Below are 22,244 nucleotides of genomic sequence, written 5' to 3'. Positions count from 1 at the left end.
TAAATCAAAAGATTTAAGGCTGAAATTTGTCCTAGAAGGTGTTTTCATGAGATTCGCACAATTATGAAACAGAGATGAACAAACCAAGCAGGTAGGCCAGCCTCAAAGTATTTAATGAACATCACTTACACAAAACCATAAAGTGTACAGATAGATATTTGCTTCTTCAGCCAGTTTCAGTCTGAATATGCCAGAGGTTCATCTACTGATCTAAAAGCTCAAGCTTAATCCCAGGGTTAGATAGAGCGCTTATTCTCTGGCTAAGAGAGCCATTACATCCTTTGATTGTCTATGCATTAGTAACAAATCCCAAGATCTCATGATGATAGTCATGTATCTTCAGCTTGTGCAGATAACAGACGATTTACAGGGACTCATTTTTTTTTCCTGAAAAATGCAAAGAACAAAGTAGGACATTGAGAGAAAAATAAAATAAAAATAAAAAATGCACCAGAAGAGCAGTTTTTTTTTATTCAAGTTTAAGAACAACAGCATCTGATTGGTTGAGCTATGGAGAAAAATGATTTTTGCAGAGATGAAGTCAGCACACTTAAAAAAACACCAAACTAAAAGAAAATGCCAGGTAACAGCATTGACCTACGAGTCAAGGGTAACACTTCACCAGAAAAACAAATACAAACATATGTTTGTCATTGCATATGTTTGTCAAATTTCAGTAATTCCCTTTAAGATAATACATTTACTGAATGGCGATTATAGTTAGAAAGGCACAATATAAATATATACAGGAAAAGAAACAGACACACACACACCTATGCAAACAACAAAGAGTACACATTCTTAATTGTCAAAGCTGCTTGAATAAAAATGCTTTTTCTTCAGGCTCAGTAATGTTCAGTCAAAATCTTGCAGCAGTTAGGAATCTTAACACCCAAACCTGCTCGTAAAACCACCTTCAACCAAAATTGAAACAATTCTTTATCACTGAAATGTATTGCACACGATCACACAGTTTTTCTCCCAAACATGTACAATGGAAAGAAAACGGTCACAGGCTGGGGCCTTGCAGCTTCAAATCGATGGGTCATTTTGGCTATATGCAAGAGGTAATTTAGGTAATTTAGCAAAATCCCAGTCAGCCATTTGATTTTTCTCAGGAGACATGAATGCAGTTAGTTCATGTGGCTCATAATTGCATTATATCAAATATCAAGTTATATTTCTAATGAGATAGTATCATTCCAGGAGCCTATGTTCACCTTAATATGGATTTTAAAGAAATGGGTTAGCCAAAAATCTGAAGACGTTCACTGAAAATCTTCCCATTGCAGGAATCTCTTCATTTGCATTCAACTTCAACAAGAAATGTCACACCAAGTTTCAGCTGTTGATTAGGTCTGATGACAGAATTAGACTTCAGAGCTACAGCGAAGGGGAAGATTGTTTGTGAATAATTAAATTGCAGGTTTGTTCCTCATTATATGACTTCTAGTATATAACAGTCTAAACGTATTTGACTTATATTATGGTGATTTTTGCATTTTGAAGCTCAAAAGTGCAGCATGAACATTCTTCTAAACATCTCTTTTCATGTTTCATGTTTGTCATATGGCTTTGGAACGAAAGTAATGTAAATCATTATGCCAATTCTAATTTTTGGGCAATTTATTCTTTCAAAAATGATGGACAAAATATACAAAAAGAAATTGTTTCCATTAGGCACTCTATAATTCAAATTGCCTAATTTAAAGCAGAAACGATGATGTGTGTTTAAAGGGTAAATTAAAGTAGATTCCTGGAACTGAGGAATATTTAGGAAAATGTGTATATAGATACTGTAAAAATGAAATGGGATCTATGCTAAACCCTGTAGGTACCATCTGTAGACAGATATTAAACAGGCCATATCTGCGATCTGTTGTAGGACTGAAATAATTGCATCATTTCTTAGAGGCTTCTAAAGCATGTCACCTGACATCTGATAAGAACCATTATCCTGACCTTTGGAATGAGTGCAAATCAAAATGACTCCAACTTACTTTTCAGCCCTTTAAAAAGAATGCAAAAAAAAAGCGACTTCTATTAAGTTCACTCCTAAGTCTCTTTACCAGTGCAGACCTTTGGTCGTGGGTTGTTCCTTTGGTGAATCCAGTTAAGCTGAAGATTTAAAGTACATCCTTTTTCCAAGAGAAAGATGCGGTGAGAATGGGAGTTTTTTTCCCCTCTTTTCCTCATGTATGGTTGTGTGGCGTCCCAGTGCGAGATTCAACCTAGGCGGAGGATAGCTGCCATTGAGGGAATGGAGGGCTTGTGAGATCGTGTCACAGATCATCTTGAGTTCTTGTCTATGACAGCTGTAATGTCCCAGAGTCTACGTCAGCTGCTCCAAGGCTGCGCTGGACAAGGCTAGTGTGGATGGGATTGCTGATGGGTGCAGCCGGAGAGATCATGTCTTACCTCCAGCTCCATCTATAAGAAGTCCAGTTCCAGAGCTTGGTGAAGGGAAATCAGGTCTCCGTGAGAAGAGATTCGCCAAAACGGCATGTTGTGCTAAAGAGTGACGGGCACACGGTTTAGATCAAACATAACAAGTTCAATAAAGGGAACTTTCTATGAAAACACAAGTTAATAGAATAAAAGCAACAATTGTGAACCTTCATGTCAGGCCAGTTCAGCTGGGAGAGTCAGAACATTAATAAATGCGCTAGCTTAAGCATTTTCCAGTCATTAAGAAACAAATTATTACTTTTATTCAGCAAGGAGGCATGCATGATATTGCTCATTTCTTTAACTTTCTATTCATCAAAAAATCTTGAAAAAAAAAAAAAAAAATCCTCACAAAAAATAGATATCAGTTATCACAAAAATAACGTGGAAGCTCGTCTTTTTATGGCTTTGCACTCTAGCAATTATTGCAAAAGAGATTGTATTTGTTACACAGGTTAGATCTTTATGAAGTGAACAAGAATCTTATGAGGCTGTTTTAGAAAGTATTGTTAGGTACGGTATTGCGGTATGGTTTGGTAACCTGTGAGTACAGCTTAAATCTAAGTTGATGCACCTGGCGGTGAAAACTGATGGGCATGATGAACATCTTAACCTGAGGAATGCATTCTCAATCAGATGGACAGGACTCTTGGTGATCACTCATTTCCTGCACTGACAGTATGAACTGCTTCTCTCTTGTAGAAGATATAGAGTCCCATTGTGTAAATTAAATCTGTATGAGAAATCTTGTAATTGTATCTGTAAATTTGTTTAACAAGTGTTTATATGGATAGATCTTTATCATTCTTTACTCTTATTTTTGTTTACTGTATGTGCTTGCAACAACATGTCATCCATAATTTTCTTTCGAGGACAATAAAGTAGCAAATATGCATATTAGAATGATTTCTGAAGGATAATGTGACACTTTAGACTGGAGTCTAAAAAAAGTCAACTTTGATAACAGGAATAAATTACATAAAAAAAATAAAAAAAAACCTGCTTGTACCTGCTTTGCTGCAAACTCTTCATCACGACCGTCCCCTATAACAACATAGGTCACTTTCTTCCCAAAGCGAGAGGTGATGCGTTCGAAGCAGCTCTCTTTTCCTGTGAACAGAAGTTACAGATCATGTGTTACACAGAACATCTACATTTATCCTTGTGCTCAGTTCATCAGATTTAGACAATGATTTTAAAGCAAAAGATCACCCAAAAATGAACACACTGTCGTCATTTATTCAAAACCATATATTTTATACAGTGGAACAGGCGGATTTTCAAAGAATATCTTGATATCTCTTCTATATAACGAAAGTGGATGAAAGCTCCAAAATGATTAAGAAAGGTAAAGCAAGCACGTGATCATAGCAATGTGGATGTTTGCACAAGCTCTGCAATCAGCACTCCAGTAAAGTCACGTCGCTTTTATTTATAAAACACTTTTTTGACATCATTTTGTGTATATTTGACTGCCTAAGCTGCAAAAACTCAATTTGGTACTCGCAAGGAAGTTTTATGTGCTTCTGATGTGACTGTGAGTGCATAGAAAACCATCACTGGAGAACTGATTAGTTTAAAAAGACTTTACAAGATGTGCAAATGATATTTTTGTGATAATGCAACATTGACCCTAAGTGGCAATGCTATCATCTACCCCGAAATGCAAGCGAGGTGTGATGGGAAGCCGTTTTGAGAGTGAAAGAGAGAAGACATGGCGCCATTGAATCACTCATGCTGTTGAGTTGATCTGATACTCTGTTTGGACTTCTTTACATCTAACCTACATGCTATATTGAATAAATGCTTGCAGGAATTTCCCGCACTATAAATACGAAACCTGGGGGAATGAGTAAAACTATTAGTGATCCCACACCAATATTCAGGACCTGATTAAACATGTATTATATAATACAAGATTTGCAAAACAAATTTCCATGACTTTTCCAAAACTCTCTGGGTTTATTTATTTTTCCATGACTTTTCCAGGTTTTTCATGACCGTACAAACTCTGGTAAATGTCTGAAAATTTTTGGTAAACCAAACCCATTACCTATTTTAGTGGCGCTGTAGATGTTCTCTATGGGAAAGACGTCACCCAGTCCATATAGAAGCACTTTAGCTAAAGCAGGAACCAGCTGAGTGGTGGTGACCAGAACATTCATACATCTGCCCCTGTGAACAAACACCAGAGAAACTGTTCAATGAAAGCTGAAGGATCTACACTGAAAACCGGTTTAGCGTGTCGCTCTGGCACATCACACACATCGTTTAATGCCTTGAAGTGGTTGGGATGATTTCCTCTAAACCATGCATGTTCTGAGAACAGATACAGGCCTCACCTTGTCTGAATGAGCAAGAGAGATTTGAGGGCAGTGCTCAGCCAGGCATCTGTAACAGTCTCGATCTCAGAGCGCAGTCTGAGCAGTAGGTCTCTCTTCATTGGGCTCAGAAGACCTGCAAGATCAGCAGAAGATACTGACATTAAAATACAGGTAACACTTTAGAATAAGGTTCCATTAGTTAATGTTAGTTAATGTATTAATTAACATGAACAAACAATGAATAATACATTTATTACTGTATTTATTCATCTTCGTTAATGTTAGTTAATGAAAATGCAGTTATTCATTGTTAGTTCATGGTAATTCACAGTGCATTAACTAATGTTAACAAGCACAACCTTTGATTTAAATAATGCATTAGTAAATGTTGAAATTAACATGAACTAAGACTTATAAATGCTGTAGAAGGATTGTTCTTGCTTAGTTCATGTTAACGAAAATAGTTAACTAACATTAACTAATGGAACCTTATTCTAAAGTGTTACCAAAATACATACATGCATATAAAGCTTATTGAGAAGTAGTAACTTAAAGATACTGCTGAACCTGGTCCGTATAGCTAGTTAATCCATGTAACACAACTAATAAATGTAATGTTCAGCAATGACAAAATTCTGATGTAGATTCTATGGCCCATTCCTTACTGTTGTTTTTGACTTTATTTATTTATCTATATATCCATTATTTTTTTTATATATGATTTGTTTATTTTAGGTGTACATGACCTAGTTTTTTATTTATTTACTTAGTATTCTTTGATTGTTATCAGCATCTCTCTCTCTCTCTCTCTCTCTGGAGCAGCACTTAAAACATTTAATTGTGGAAAAGTTAAAAAGCCAGTTTCATCCTTTAAGCTAAATATTGGAGTTTATAAATAGTGAATTAAAGGTATTTAATCTGTGTTTTTGTTAATAGTTGTGTTGCGGCTTCTGCCATTCTTTAAAATTTAGAACTGTTTTAAAAAAAACTGTATCTTTATCGTTATATTTAGGAACAATAAAGCAGCTCTTCCACACAACCTATGTCAATTCAATCAGACAGCACACACGAGGACGTCTTAAACTTCATTCCAGTATTCCTGATTAGATATTAACTAAATATGAGAGGAAAGCAGGGAAAGACTACCTGACTAACAATGGTACAGTAACAGCGCCACCGTGTGGGAACAGTGTTGGGAACATGCAGCCAGGGTTCTAAATTAACTTTTTTGATCACCAGCCAATGTCAGAATCAGAATTTCCACTAGCCATTTTTTTTTCCGGTAAAAATAAAAAATTATGAGTGCCACTAAATGCATTGGATCATTTTATTAACATTGTTGGCATGAAAAACATCAGTTTATAATCCGTACTCACGAATTCATAAACTTTTACCTTGGTTTAACAAATTGTGCCCACGAATTTCCAGTCCGTGCGCTCAGTTTTTGTAAACTGTACCCTCGGTTTTTGAATCCGTACCCACAAATTCATAATCCGTGCGCACACTTTCGCAATACGTTCCCACCAATCTGTAAACCGTACTCACAGATTCATGCAGCAAGCTCCTGTTAACATGCAGTTTTATTGACTATTATTATGTGGAATAGGTTTATTAATAATAAAGGAATAATCTTTTAATAGCAACTGATTATTATTGTACAATAAACCTGGCATTGTGACTAACTCTGGAGTAATTTTTTCCTGTTTTTTTCCTGTTCCTGTTGTTAATTGTTTTGGATAAAAGATTCTTATGCATAACCTGTATAATAATAATATATAATAATGATAAAAATAAAGTTATTTTTATCATTTTAATTTGTAGGCTAAATAAATGAGTACAAGAAAATAATTCATGAATTGCTTTATTTTTAAATAAACTTTGACAGTTTTGTAAATGCTTGTGTACAATTCTCTCTTAACATGCATGAAGACTTATTTTTGTGATTTTATTATACTAAGCTCCATCCACCCCACCTGCCTGAGTTAGATGCATGTTTCACTGTTAATGTTATTAATAAATAATGAGGCCGAAAATAACATTGCATTCAGTTAGAGAGAAAAGGAATGAAAACATAACCGGCATATTATTTGTTTTGTATTGCTTTTTACCCTTATTTTCTTTTTCTTTTTAGCATTTTTTTTTTGGGGGGTCATAAAACACAGGCGGCTGTGTCTTATCCTATTGGTGATTAATGTAATAATCACTATTAAAATAAACACGAAAAAGAAGACTATTTGTGAATGCTGATCGTGCACTCATTGTATACTATGAAAAATAATGTTTAATAAACAGAATTGAATCTGCTGGTGGTTGCGGAGCTACAAATGCGTGTCAGTTTACAAATACAAATCCGAGGGAACGGATTGTGAAAGTGTGCGCACGGATTATGAATTCGTGGGTACAGATTCAAAAACCGAGGGTACGTTTTACAAAATCTGAGCGCACGGATTGGGAATTCGTGGGCACGGTTTGTTAATCCGTTGGTACAATTTGTTAAACCGAGGGAACAGTTTATGAATTTGTGAGTACGGTTTATAAACTGAGGGGACGGATTGCAAAACAGTCGTCACGGATTGATTTTTTTTTATCTTTCTCCTACAGGTGACGTGCGGGGCTCTCCGTAATATCCTCATCCCCTGCCTCGTTCCTCTTTTCGCCCACAGAAATCTGTCCCAACCACCGCCACATTTGGTTTAATCTTAATTTTTCTCTTTAATAGCTAACTCCCTCCTCTTTCAGTCTATGCTCCCTGCTCTGGCTCCATTCGTTCTTCTTCCTTGTGTTTTCTGATGGACGCTATTCGTTTCCATGTTTTTTCGCGCTGGTTTCCCTGCAAACTGCGTGCAGCCAATGAGCATATGAAACGTCATCACGTAGCATTACAGCACAGTGTTCGTGGGAAATGTAGGAAGTTCTGCCAGGGGGATAAATGACCGAGAACAGAACCTCATGTCATGCATCACCAGCCAAACTGGCTAGTAAGTTTTAATTAACACCCGCCAAAATTAATTTTAACCCGCATTTGGCGGGTTGGCGGGTGTTAATTTAGAACCCTGCATGCAGCGTGGCTTGGAGCAAAATTATGAGACACACTCTCACCTCCCACATTCCCTTTGAATCCGTTGTAGATCTCTTTGAGCCGGCGATATCTGAAGGCCAGCTTACGCATCCACTCCACTCCTCCCTGTACCGTGGAGGTGGACCCTGGACCACCGCCCGCACTGGGCCCGCTGAAGCCATCGCTGGAGAAGCTGTAGTTGCTAGGCCAGAATGATCACTATTAGATGTGTTCTTACAGACTAAACTAAAAAACAATTACCAAGAGCTTTTACACAAAGCCTTTGTCATAGATGTAATGGCAAAATGTGTGTTTTGAGGTTATGAGCGAAAGACTAGTTTAAAGCTAGTTTAAGGAGATGTAATATTGCTGGAAAGCTCATCATGAAGGTTTCATTACCTCAGGTCCTGTCCGTTGTCATCTGAGGCGACATCATCAACATGGACCTGATCACATTCCTGTGTTGAGAGGAGGGGCAAATGTTATTTCCATGAACAAAGCAAACTCACCCTTGTTTCACTCTGCTTACCTCCAGATCATTGAAGAAGAGATGCGTGTCGGCGAGCTCAAAGATCAGCTCCTCCATCTGAAGACCCAGATTGAGAACGGTCGCTGGGTCCTGAATAAATAAAAGCATTCAAGGAAACAGCAAGAACGTGAGAAGGTGAAAAAAACGGGTATTCTGCCAGTTTGGGATTCTGCAAAGCAGTTCTGTACCTTGCCAAACTTCTGTGCAAATGAGCCGGTAAGAAGAGAGTGGAAAATGATGATGGTTTCATCCAGATCCCACAAGAAGACACGCTGAGAAAAGAAAGAGTTTATGTTTTTTTTGCAACTGGCTGTTGTCCAATCCATTATGCTCATCTAATGATTCATCGCTCTCCTCTATATTTTAGTACATTTAGCAAAAAATAAAGACCCTGACCATCTGTTTAGCTGAGCAAGCTCAATTTAATGCATTTTACTTCGAGTCACCATTCCCATACTCTTTGGACTTCAGAATGTGAATAAAACTATGCAAGGTTGCTACATTACCTCAAGGTCATTGTCTGTGGATTGGGAACCATCAGATTTCTTGGCTTTGCCTTTAGCTTTGCCAGGAGGATTTTTGCAGTTTGTCTCATCTTGGTCCCTTTCTCCTGTGGGCAGGGCCATCCCATCAGGCAGAGCCACACCTGTTGGGAGCGTCCCACCTGGGGATGCATCTGATAAAATGAGCAAAGAACATGAACTGCAGTGAGAGCCAGAAGAATGAAGGCATCCGCAATGATCATCTAGTCCAGCACTGTACAGGGCAACAGTTTTGCTCCCATTTATTATTAAAAATGCTACTACTGCAATACTTTTAATACTCAAATTAATAATTATATTAATTACAGCTGAATTAAGTCATAAATTAACCAAAAGAAAATATGCAGTCAATATTATTTCAAAATGTTTTAGAAAGTCTCTTATGCTTACCAAGGCTGTATACGATTGCACGACTATTTTCTATAGTAATATACAGTATTTTCATTTGATAGTTTATTCCTGTAGTGCAAAGCTGAATTTTTAATCTTTAGAAATCATTCTAATATGCTGATTCAAGAAATTAGATACCGATTTGATACCGCTCAAGACACATTTCTTATTATTTAATTTATAATTTCTTATGCTGTGTTGTGTCCAATCCATTAAATGAGATGCACACTCCTAATCAAACCAGGTGACCTTTTACATTAGAATTAGAGCAAAAGTCATGTCTTTACTGTCTTTTTGGACACTTTAAACAACATTTTTAGCCATTTACAGAAGGTGGGGAGAATTTCTACTACTAGTATTTACAAAGTTCTTAAATATTGAGGTTTATTGTGCAGTTACAGAGGGATGATGATGACACACCTGTTGTGTCGGGCAGGTTTGCTGAGGCACTGCCTTCAGTTTTAATGGCTGGATATCCAGGTGCCACGACACCTGCTCCATCTCGATCACTGCTGGGCAACCCAGCCGACAGGTAACTGGGAGGAGGAGCGTAGTACTGCGAGAACTGACTCGGACCAAGAGAGTTGTAACCTGAAAACTCCTGGAGGAAAACAACTTAAGATTTAAGAAGTTTACATCATGTTCATTGTTTGTTCAACAAAACAATCTGGTAGTTTCACGGTGTCCTTTAAGAATCTTTTCTTTTTCATGTTTTTGAATCAGTTTTCCATAAGAAATTGTATATTGCAACATACATCACTGTCAAGTACGGATGTTTTATTATTTTTGCTCCAAGTCTGTAGATAATGTAAAAGCATTCTCTCTTCACTGGAGATGGACTCACCTGATGTGTGCCAGCAGTTGTGGTCACAGCAGTAGCTGGGGGGATGTTAGTGTACACACTGGATGTAGTGAAACAGGAGCCTGGTTGGGGATAAAGAACAGTTATACAGGATGTCAAACAACCAAAGCATCCGATCATGATTAGAATTACTGAATGAAATGCTGTTAATGGAAGTGGTTTTGGCTGATGGAACTGGATGGGTCTTTCTCCTCAGCGGTCCCTGATAAGGTTGTGAGGTGCAGAGAGCGTGTAGAAACACAAAGAAAGAGAGAGAGAGCGGTAGCAGGCTTGCCTTGGCTGGGGTAGGAGTAGTGGATCTGGTTGGGTTGGTTTGAGGTATAGGCTGAGCTGAAGCTGAAAAACCCCGTCTGACCAACAGAGGGTGCCTCGGGCAGCCGCGACTCTGTCTTTAAGCCTGGCCACATGGTGCCTGAGGCCGTGCATGGATAGATGAAGCAGGAGAGGGAAAAGGGTGGAGGAGAGAGGGGATGCAGAGATGAAAAAGGTGATTAAAGGGAGGATAAGAACAGGATGTAACATTGAGACATGAACATGAATCTGACTGCCAGCGTACAGTGTGAATGCAGGGTGAGGGTTAAGTGGAATGAGTTTGGGTGAAGTGTTCAGAGGAAATAAAGCACAGACGGCAACTGGGTGAAGCACAGACCAAATGGTGGCAGTCCGTACGTCTGGCCGGACTGAGGAAAGCCGCTGTATACGGTCGACTGGCCCAGGGAGGGGAAAGCCACTTGACTGGCATATGCAGTGACAGCAGTGCTGAAGAATAATGGAGGAGAGTTACTAGCTGAACATTTAATAACACCGCTTAACTTAGGGAGACCGCTAGATTTAATTAGTATGATCTTAGCATGATTTTAAAGTTGATCTAACTCTAATTTTGATAGTTTTAACAGAAGATTTGCTTTCAAAATTTCATGTTTTATATATTTATATATTTACAGTCGTGGCCAAAAATATTGGCCCCCTTGGTAAATATGATCAAAGTCTCTAAAAATTGATCTGCATTTTTAATCCTTTTTTTTTTTTTTTTTAAACAAGAAAAAAAATTGTATCCTTTCATTGGATAATAAGAATTTAAAACGGGGGGAATACTATTATGAAATAAAGGTTTTTCTCAAATACTCGTTGGACAATTATTGGCACCCCTAGAAATTCTTATGAGTAAAATATCTCCGAAGTATATTCCCATTCATATTCACAGTTCTGAGCACTCCAGCATGATTATAAATATGAAATTATTCAGACATGGCTTCCTGTTTCACAGAAAGGAGGAAACAAAGATCAAATTCCCATAATCATCCGTCACAACGAGAAAAAACAAAGAATATATTTCTGATGTGCAGCAAAAGATAATTGAGCTCCACAAATTGGTGAGTTGGCTTTAAGAAAAGAGCTAGAGCAGTGAAAATTCCCATTTCCAACACAGGGCAATAATTAATAATTTCCCATCAACAGAAAATGTTATGAATCTGTCTGGATGAGGACGTGTGTCTATATCGTCCTAATGCATGATGAGGAGGTCAGTATGAGTGGCTAAAGACTCTCCAAGGATCACAGCTGGAGAATTGCAGAAAATAGTTGAGTTTCTGGTTCAGAAAACCTTTAAAAAAATTGTCAAACAGCAGCTACATCAACACATGTTGTTTGGGAGGGTTTCAAGAAAAATTCTCCTAGCTCATCCAAAAACAAACTAAAGCATATTCACTTATCAGACCCGACTGGAACTTCAAATGGGACTGGTTTCTATGGTCAGATGAAACTAAAAAAAAAATAGCTTTTTAGCAGCAAACACCCAAGATGGGTTTGGTGAAAACAGGGATAAAAAGTACCCCATGTGTACAATGTTACAATACTGCTGTATTTTTGATGTTGTGGGCCTATATTTCTGCTGGAGGTCCTGGACATCTTGTTTAGACAAATGGCATCATGGATTCTATCAAATACCAACAGATAAAAAATCTAAAAGTGACTGACTCTGTTAGAAAACGTATAATGGGCCATGTTTGGATCTTCCAACTGTATAATAATAACCCAAACAAAACCTCAAAAACAACACAGAAATGGTTCACTGAGCTCAAAACCAAGCTTCTGCTATAGCCATTCCAGTCCTCTGACCTGAACCCTACAGAAAATGAGAGGAGTGAACTGAAGAGGAGAAGCTGGGAATCTGAAGGGTCTGGAGTGATTCTGGATGAAGGAATGGTCTCTGATCTCTTGTGAGGTGTTCTTTAACCTCATCAGGCATTATAGGAGAACATTTAGACCTGTTAAACTGGCAAATAGAGGTTTCAAAAAGTTTCAAAAAGTATTGAATAATAGGGTATAAGTAATATAATATAAATAATGTGTGTATAAGAGAAGAACATTTATTTCATAATAATACCCCCCCCCATTTTAAATTCTTATTATCCAATGAAAGGATACATTTGTGAATGTATTAAATAAAAGATCAAAAAGATTAACAATGCAGAAAAATGTTCAAAGCCTTCTTTGATCATATATTTTTGGCCACGACTATATACACAAACACACACACACACTTAGTAAAACTATAAATATAATTATTATATATAATATAATCATATAAAATAAAGTTAAAATCCAAACAATATTATGTATTGAAACATATAACAATTATGCAAATACACAATAAGACCAGCAGTGTATTAAGCAAGCAAACTAGACTACTGCACGACTACATTCAGTGCAGGTTTTATGATTTATAAAGCCATCATCGACTGCATTTTAAAAGATACTAACCCACTAATAGTAAACAACTTCCAGTACTTACTTGCTTCCTTGGTAGATCTGTGAGGTATATTCAGTGGCTGTGGTGAGGTCTTTGCATGTCACTGCTGTAGAAAAATGAGGATGTTATGTTACAAATGTATAATGCGTTAAATAAAAGTCTGAGCATGACAGCAACAAGCCTTACCATTGTGAGCATATGCATTTTCTGTGACACAGCCCTGGGATCTTGATATCGTCTCTTGATTTGACTGTTCTGGACCTCCAGGCACTGCCGGAGACAATGAATGAATGAATGAATGAGGGATTGACAGGTTGCATAATGTTTACACATATTAAAAACAGGTATGGACACTATAGTCTTTCAGCAATTTTCAATTTATCTATTTAAAATAACAGGAAAAAAAAGGTTTCAATCAACAGAACTATCAGTTCAATAAGAGAACTTCAAAGTATTTAAAATGTGTAATACAAGAAGTAAAACAGTAAAAATGACATTATTTAAAAAAATAGTATGTCCTCTACACTGCATTTATTTAAAATATATAATATTACAATACATTTCAGATGAAATTTAAAAGCTCCTTACTTGTGTGTAAGTGTGGGACAGAAGACGGTGGATATGAATTGACCTCTGGTTGACCAGCCGATTTGTTCTGGTTAGTGGAGTCACTGCTGTCATTAGCAGCCACACTTCTGCAAAATAACAACTTTTAGGAGCATGTCCCAGTGACACAAGAATGGCCATCACGTCTGTAACAATATGATTCTGATTCACAACCCCTTGATTTGATTCAGATCTCAATTCCATAATGATTCTAGAACATGTACATTTTTCTCTCAACTAACAGTGGATCCACTGTAAATTTAAATTTGCTCATAAAGGCAGATTTTGTACAAACTCTTTTTATAGCAACAAAGCACACAGACTACTGTAATGTTTTGGATGGGAGGTGCATTAACAAATATTGTTTTTGTTTTTATTAACGCACTTAAAAAACAAAACTAAAAAAACATAATAAGACTACAAGACTGAACTTGAGATTTAAGAATTGACATTGGCTTGTTAAAATGAAGAAATGGGGAAATCAGTTGTCAACCCAGCTCCTAAAATAAGTCTTTAAGATAAGGTTTGAAAACTGTCATCTTCAAAATGTCTTTAATCTTGTGCATGAGATTAAAGTATTGACTGCAGCCCTTCTGATGCCTTGTTTTTTTATGTCTTGACATTCTGATAAAAGATAAAGTGTGATTGAAGTTTGCCAGTTATCCAAAAGGAAATCATACTTCACTCTGACAAGAAACTCTCTGTTCTTTCTCTTTACCCTCATTTTTCAACTTGCTCAAGTGCATAGTGGTAATAAAAAAAGATTACAATCTTATACCCAGTTCCCTGATCTGTACTGTTTACAATGGCATCTTCATCCTTTATCCTAGCAGCCAAATCCTGAACTAGCAAGCTGTAGTCTATATGCAAGCTACATATGAAAATATCAAATGTACCACTCCATGTAATGAAAAAGCACATGGACCCACCGTGAATCACCCTCTTGACTCACTTCTGGATCATGCCGAGCTTTTTTTGTCTATTCGATCAAAACAACAGAAAGAAAGGGTTATGTCTCTCATGGTGTTGAATTATTAACAGTAGACATTTAACACAATAATGTGTAACATTTCAAGCAGTGACTGCAGTGTCCTTCGGAGTGGCTTGCTATAAAAGTAATAAAGGTGCTTATAAAGTGATTAAAATTATGAAAAGAAATAATGTCCAGTTTTAGCACCCTTTTTAACTGAATATCTCAAAGTCAAAAACAAAGTAGTTTGCTCTTGTTGTCAACTACATATGAATGTTTCTTCATTCCTGACTGGTCAGTAAGTTCACTGTACTCACAGGTAGCTCTTGCGATTCGTCCATGGCTGTGGGAGAGGACGTCTTCACTGTCCACCCTGATAAATCTGCACCGTCAGTCTCTGCAGTTTCCGCTGCTTCTGCTTTGGCCAAGGCCCTGCAGGAAAGACACAAGTCAACATCCTGAGACATCTTTATATATGCTCCTCCAGCCCCTGCCTCTCCATCTCACTGGAGCCGATCCTTGTCAGGTGTGTGCGTGTGCCACTGAGGAGCTGAGCATTATGGGAAAGTCAAGGGGGAAAATGGGTCTTGTGGGTCCTAATCCAACAGTCACCCTGGTGGCAGGTGAGGCACGTGAGGCTCCCCCACAAAAGCACCAGATGTTTCCTCCGAACCCTCCCACTTTCCAGCACACATGCCTGGATTATATTGCAGTGTCTCCTTACATGTATACTAACCTACATTTGGTGAAAACTAGGAAGCTTGTATTCTTTTTCTGATTATATCAAAGGCATTAGGTGTTTCTACGCAAGCTGTCACATTCAAAAGGTGGGAGAGGATAAGATCTAACCTAATTTTATTCACCCCGTGCCTTCTTTAAACTGCATTTAATTGTAGAATCAAGCAGGAAAGAGAGAAAGCGGGTCAGACGCTCATTTACACTTTTACCAATTTTGCCAATTTTACAGACGCTTGCTAAAGCTTCATTCACGTAAATGCTAGACTACAATATTTAGTAAATCACGTGTAGCTCTGAGCGATGCTTATGCAACATCTAGCTCGATGTCTAAGGAACGTGATCTGGATATGTAAAACAACTTCATTGTGTGGAAAAAAAAAAGTGAACCGAAAATTAAAACAATTAATTTAGGTCAACGTGCGAAGTCCATCTTTAAAAGCTTAGTTTGAAAATTCTGCCATCATTTATTTACTTGTCACTCTAAACCTGCTCATCATGACTAATATATAATCTTTTGGGGTTTTTTTTACTCTTCCAATGAAAATCAATGTCCAAACAAATATTGGAGACCACTGACTTAGACATTTCTCAAAATATTATATTTTATCTTCTACAATGGAAACAAATACAGGTTTGGAATAACATAAAGGTGAGTAAATAATGATACTTACTCAGTTAAAGCCATCCTTAAAAATATTCTTGTTTGCCGTTTTTGCTTTTAGTCCGACAGACTTGCTGATTGTAAATTTGCGTTAAGACCGGACAATTTTTTTTGCTCTTCAAACAACTACTGTATCGGTATATATTTCCGGACTATAAGTCACCCTTTTTTTTTTTCATAGTTTGGCTGGTCCTGCGACTTATAGTCAGGTGCGACTTATTTATCAAAATTAATTTGACATGACCCAAGAGAAATTAACTAAGAGAAATGAACCAAAAGAAAACATTACCGTCTACAGCCGCGAGAGGGCGCTCTATGCTGCTCATTGCTCCTGTAGTCTACACTGAAAACATATAGCGCCCTCTCGCGGCAGGAGACAGTAATGTTTTTTCTTGGTTCTAAATAAATGCGACTTCTAGTTCAGTGGGACTTATATATGTTTTTTTCCTCATCATGACATATTTTTGGACTGATGCGACTTATTCTTAGGTGCGACTTATAGTCCGAAAAATACGGTAATACAAAAGCAATAAAATAATATTAATTATATTTAAGAATAGTAAATATATAAATTTCCTAGGCCTACATACAAACGAAGGCTATCTTCCTTAATAAAAAAAAAATACCCTGTGACATCATCTATGTTTACACTATTGGTTTACGGATGTCACACTGTGGCCTGTGCATTCGCATCGTCTCATATTCTCATTCACTGTCAGAGTCAACGGTTCGCGCTTGGTAATGACAGCTGTGGCTGCAGTAAACAAAATGTTTGCGATCACTGACTCATGCATACAGATACAGGTTCGGGCTAGAATCGCCTAGGGCTGTCAAAATAGCTGAAAAAACTAAATTCGAATTTTTACGTAAATATGATCAAAATTGAATTGTATTCGAATTTAAAATGCATAATTTCAGTTAGGGTGATGAAAAGCTATTTGCTTCTCTTCTGAGGCCTCAAGATAGCGCATAGAGCAAAATATTACTGCACGTTTATTCAAAGAATTAGATTACATGACTGTGAAAAAACAACAATATTTAAAATAATTTTTATGAACCAATTATTATTCATTAAGTTGCTTAAAGAACTATAGACAAAACAGCGTCATGTATGCATGGATTGTTAAATAAATAAACTCTTGTGCGAGCCGCGAGTCCAACGGTGTCCCTCTAGAAAATGCACAAAATATGCATTCTGTGTAGGGGTGTCCATGGTTAACCGGTTAACCGATTAACCGTTAAAAATTGTGTAACCGAGTGAAACATTTTGCTCGGTTAAGTGACGTCAATGGCGTGCATTGAATTTAGTTGTAATACATTTTTGCACCACCAGAGACCGCCAGAGCGCTCCCAGACATTTGTAATGTCCACAAGAAGAAGTCATTTTTCTAATATGAAGCGGGCTAATACGAGTGACGGGGCAAAATGCAAGTATTGCAATACAGTGCTTAGATATACTTCAAGTACAATCTCGTTGTTGTAATCTCAACAGCCAACACCCGGGCATCATTAGGCCGGACAGGACACACTGGATGCGTGGCGAAAGCATCTCAGCTGCGTGGCGTGTCTGTTTTTAATTCGGTTCCCATGTTAACAGGTTAGAGCTTGCCGACTGCCTGCGTGAGACGCGTGGCTCAGGCGCGGCTCGACGCGTGCATGCTAGAAATAGAACCGACGCCTTGTTGGAAGCGTTTCCAGGCAAAGTATAATAGGAAAATATGTTTATATGTCATTTTGTACAAAAATACATATTAATTCATGACATTTTGATATTTGAAAGTCTATAGGTTGACATAAATTCAGATATAAATGTAATTTAAATAAATAAATAAATAATTATCGATTTTCAAATATTGTACGTGTCAAACATAGTCATAGTCATAGCCTTAGCGAGGCGGCCGCGGAGCCTGCTTGTTACCTTTTGCCTTATACATTTTAGGCTTATTCTCAAATTCAGATTGTGTTAATGGGCGGCATTATTAGGCAGTTTTAATAGAACAATTTGACCGGAGAGATTAAATTTTGTCGGACATTCCTTTTTTTTCGGCCAATGTCCGGAAATTACTATGGTTATGGTTACTATGGCACACTATGGTTAACCGAGTATTAACCGCTAAGGGCCTCGGTTAACGGTTAATGAAAAACTTGAGAACGTGCAGCCCTAATTCTGTGTGAACAGCTTAGTTTCAGTTTTGATGTAAACAATATATTCTCCACATTGAGAACTTTCCACATCTTTTTGAGACCCGCACAGACGGTGCGCGTACACGAGGTGAAAGATGAGACAGCAGCTACTGCGTGTCGAGCTCGTCCACCTTTGAAAGTTGTGTATACACGGCTGTGCACGCGGCGAGATGGAATTGAACACGGACTGTTAAGTACCGGGGCTCATAAAGCAGCTTCCTTAATGCACACCTAAAATTCGAATGCAACACAATGTCACAATGTTTGTCATTGTGCACTTAACTTCACGCCAATAAATCATCAGAAATATTGGTCTTTACATTTGTCCTGCCTGTTGTCCATGGATTTACCTATATTTGGTGTTATTTGCCGTATAAAACTTAATTAGACATGCAAAATTGATTTTACAATCGATTCAATGAACACTTGTCACACAAATCATACATTATTTTTTTCACAAAAGTGACAACCCAAGAAAGCAAAGTAAACGGTCTCTCATTTGTAGGTTGCATTGATACCTAGCGGTGGATGCAAGTAAAACAGTACCTCTTTTTTTTTTTCTTCTCACCTGAAATTCATGCAATTAACATGTTTTTGACAAAGATTTAAATTTGTTTGTGGTCTATATAGCCTGCATCAAAATGAGGTTTGAAATTATGCGCCGAAGGCACGGGTTGAAGACCCAGTCAGTGACGTCACAATATGCTAATTTGTTGAAATTCATACCTACGTCATCATCACCAAAATTTTTTTGTTCATCACCTTTGTTTTTTACATTGAAACTTAAAAAAAAATAAAAAATATATTTTTAAGGATGGCCTAATTTAAGATCAATATGATTATTTACATGATTTCCTCTCGTCGCATGACGAATATGAGAGCATGTCTAATTGTAAGTTTAAATTAATTTGTGTTCAAGGTTCAAACTATGAATATCAATTAATAGGTTTATAAAATGTTTTTTTTTTTTTTTTTTTAATGAATGCTTTTATGTTGGTGCAAATGGACGAAACTGTTAATTTCGAGGAAGTCTTAAAAACACACTTCACTAAGATTTACACAACAACGACGTGCTAAAAACAAAACAAACCCAAAAAGGAATTTCCTTTGCGTTTTTCACGTACAGAAAACAACCTTGTCAAACCTATCCCTATTCACATAGATCTGCACAGATGACTTAAAACACTTTGCCAGGTCAGTAGTTGGCAATGTCACTGTATATCAGCCTTCCCATGAACCCACACTAACTGTGTTTGAGCTACGATGAACTAGGTTAGACCCCAGATGAACTTGGATTAAGCTAGACAGCAAACATACCATGGTACCTTTTTTAAGTTATACAGCTGGTGCAGGTTTCTATGATGTTTTACAAAGTCCGTTGCATATTTTCCTTTTAATTAGAATTTTAAGCCATAAAGCTCTACTTAAAAGAATAATAATAATAATAATAATAATAATAATAATAGCTTTATTAAAAATGGGACTGCAGTAACATGTACATTTATTGTTGGCTGCAGGCTCCTAATTTTCAATGTTCAATCATTACAAACATGTAAAATTGTATTGGAGTGTATGACTGAATTCAAGTTGAAAGAATAAAAATAGTTCAAAAGAGGGAAGGCAATTAATTTTTTCTTACGTTTTTAAAGGCTACATTTATTTGGTCAGAAATACAGTAAAAACTGTAATATTGTGAAATATTGTAATAATTTAAAATGCATGATCCTCCAGATTTGTTTCTCAATAAACATTTCTGATTATCAGTATTGAAAAAGGTTGGCTTTTTTTTATTTGTTGAAACCCTGATACATACATTTTACAGGATTCTTTGAAGACAAAGTTCAAAAGAACAACATTAATTCAAAAAGAACTTTGCTTTTTTTTGCAAATGTCCTCACTGTTTTCTCTAATGCATCCTTCTGCATACACATCTTCCGCATTAAGAATTCTGAGACAAAACAGATTTTTTATTTTTTTTAATGTTTTCGTATACATTCAGTCATGCATACATTAAAGATTTATAAACATCTATGTCAGATATAAATATAGGTCAGCTCAGCTAGAAGTTGGTGTATGTGTTCGCAGCATTAATCTATCAAGGAAAAAAACAGCAACAGGAGGCTCTCAATAGCAGAGACTAATTACTTAAAAACGGGAGACCAATGAAAGAGAGGATCCCACATCTGATTTCGTGCTCTATTTTTCTAGTATTTCGTTACAAAAACAACGTCTTGTTTCTATGAAGCCCAAAAGTGCAGTCTATGTAGGACACTTAATAGGGTTTGAGACACAGACAACGTTTCTCTTTAAAACTGTGCCTAGTTCACCGACGATGTCCAAGATACTACACACATTTAACGTGTTAATCATTTGGAAACACGCAATACACGGCTGACATACACAACATAAGAGGACACAACATAAGCTGTTTCCAAGTGGTAACGTTAGCTTTGATAATGTAGCGTTTAGCACAGTTTGACCAGTTAGCCACTGTGTGTTATTTAGCTCGTGGCTCACTGACCTTACCATTTCACACTAAATAGCTCATTAAAGCGCTCAAATACACAATGTACGGCGCATTAAAGGGAAATAAACACTTACCATGTCACTAAATGCTACTTTCGAGGAAACTTTATTTTTCCTTGAACTGAAATTCCCTCGGTGGGGCGCCGTGTGTTGTTAGGGACAACTATTTGGCAGGAAGTCGCTACAGTTCGCAACGCGCATGCGCAGAATGGACAATATAATCTTCTTCTTCTTTTGGAGTTTTATGGCGGTTGGCAAACAAACGATAGGTACATTCCCGCCACTTACTGTCCTGGAGTGTGGACCATTGATTGAACAGGAAGAACTAAATCAAACAATTAATTGAATAAATAAATAAACAAACAACCCCTTTTAAATCCTGTTAAACAGATCTACTTTTTTAAAAGTATGTAATTAAAGCATTATATATTTTATAATGATTTAAGCCATTATTCGAGTTTTAAGTGTAATATTTTCTATCCCTTTTTATTTTAATTCTTTCAACAGAAATGCTCTTTCATTACAATAAGACGAACAATCTAATAGTGCATGCTCTACAGTTTCTGGTAATGCACACAGACTACAGTTCCCAGACTTTCCAACTTGCAAAAAGTCATTTCAGGGAGGTATCCCAACCCCCCCGCCCACACTGACAATTGATTGGTTGATTTGCAGAAACAGGCCAATCAGGATGCTCTCTGTCTGAGATGCGCTTCGCACACACGCACATTAGCACACACACGCAAGGTCTCTCGCTCCCTCTCCCTCTCTGCCGTGCGCGCGCTACACCGTTTGAAACACAGTATCTGTTTCGCATGCGCGCTTTTGCTCGCTCGGTCTAGATTCCGGGAGATTTTAACTAATTTGCGGGTCTCAGGGAGCCGCTTTTAATATGCGGGAGACTCCCGGAACTTCCGGGAGACTTGGGATGTCTGCAGTTCCCAGACTCATGCTTTTTAATTTTATATAGTACAAAAATTAAGGCAATATGGCCAATGCGAATTCTAGTAATAATTGTATATTCTCTTCTACTACCAAAATTAACTCTTTCAACCCCAACTTGATTTCAAATATGATAAAGATGTCTTCCTCTCTCCTCCTTATTCCACACTTCTTGCCATCTAATTTTTATTGATGTACTAATTTTAGCCTTAACTTCCTCTTTGTTTTGTGGAATAATCATTTCTGTATGTGATAATTTCAGCTCCTGTTTTGCTAAATGATCCACAACCTCATTTACATCCACTCCCACGTGTGCTGGGACCCACAGGAAACATATCTTAATTCCTATGTTATTTACTATTTTATTTATGGGAAGTCGTGGCCTAATGGTTAGAGAGTCAGACTCCCAATTGAAGGGTTGTGAGTTCGAGTCTCGGGCCAGCAGGAATTGTGGGTGGGGGGAGTGCATGTACAGTGCTCTCTCCACACTCAATACCATGACATAGGTGCCCTTGAGCAAGGCATCGAACCCCCAACTGCTCCCTGCATGGGCGCCGCAGCATAAATGGCTGCCCACTGCTCTGTGTGTGTGTGTTCACTGCTCTGTGTGTGTGCGCACTTCGGATGGGTTAAATGCAGAGCACAAATTCTGAGTATGGGTCACCATACTTGGCTGAATGTCACTTTCACGCCATCTTGGCAACATCTCCGG

At 37.4% G+C, this 22,244-nt stretch overlaps 1 protein-coding gene across 2 annotated transcripts; it reads right to left on the bottom strand.

Annotated features, from left to right (window-relative positions):
• Nucleotides 1-92: 92 nt before the first annotated feature.
• On the bottom strand, nucleotides 93-20,831 carry LOC127935537 (eyes absent homolog 3-like). Of its 2 annotated transcripts, XM_052533494.1 has the most exons (19): nucleotides 20,666-20,831; nucleotides 14,799-14,913; nucleotides 14,441-14,490; nucleotides 13,494-13,600; nucleotides 13,092-13,175; nucleotides 12,948-13,011; nucleotides 10,803-10,912; nucleotides 10,428-10,565; nucleotides 10,136-10,215; nucleotides 9,712-9,892; nucleotides 8,866-9,035; nucleotides 8,548-8,631; nucleotides 8,360-8,449; nucleotides 8,230-8,288; nucleotides 7,872-8,032; nucleotides 4,791-4,905; nucleotides 4,502-4,623; nucleotides 3,458-3,558; nucleotides 93-2,511 (listed from the first exon to the last, which is right to left on the bottom strand). In XM_052533494.1, the coding sequence occupies exons 2-19, from the start codon at nucleotides 14,820-14,822 to the stop codon at nucleotides 2,431-2,433; spliced, it is 1,821 nt and encodes a 606-aa protein (XP_052389454.1). In that variant the 5' UTR covers nucleotides 14,823-14,913; nucleotides 20,666-20,831; the 3' UTR covers nucleotides 93-2,430. The 2 variants fall into 2 exon arrangements, with proteins under 2 accessions (XP_052389454.1, XP_052389455.1); XM_052533495.1 differs by lacking the exon at nucleotides 10,428-10,565.
• Nucleotides 20,832-22,244: the final 1,413 nt, after the last annotated feature.

This window comes from Carassius gibelio, chromosome A19 (genome assembly GCF_023724105.1).
Source record: "Carassius gibelio isolate Cgi1373 ecotype wild population from Czech Republic chromosome A19, carGib1.2-hapl.c, whole genome shotgun sequence".
Lineage (NCBI taxonomy): Eukaryota > Metazoa > Chordata > Actinopteri > Cypriniformes > Cyprinidae > Carassius > Carassius gibelio.
The sequence above is the reverse complement of the archived record's forward strand: the minus strand, read 5'-3'. Positions and strand labels throughout refer to the sequence as shown.

Bases quoted from the DNA above. Each gene is read 5' to 3' on its own strand.
- LOC127935537 (XM_052533494.1), bottom strand. From the start codon at position 14,822: ATGGACGAATCGCAAGAGCTACCT. The intron at 14,491-14,798 runs GTGAGTACAGTG...TTGATCGAATAG, and splicing joins ACGAATCGCAAGAGCTACCT to ACAAAAAAAGCTCGGCATGA. The intron at 8,289-8,359 runs GTAAGCAGAGTG...CTCTCAACACAG, and splicing joins TCTTCTTCAATGATCTGGAG to GAATGTGATCAGGTCCATGT.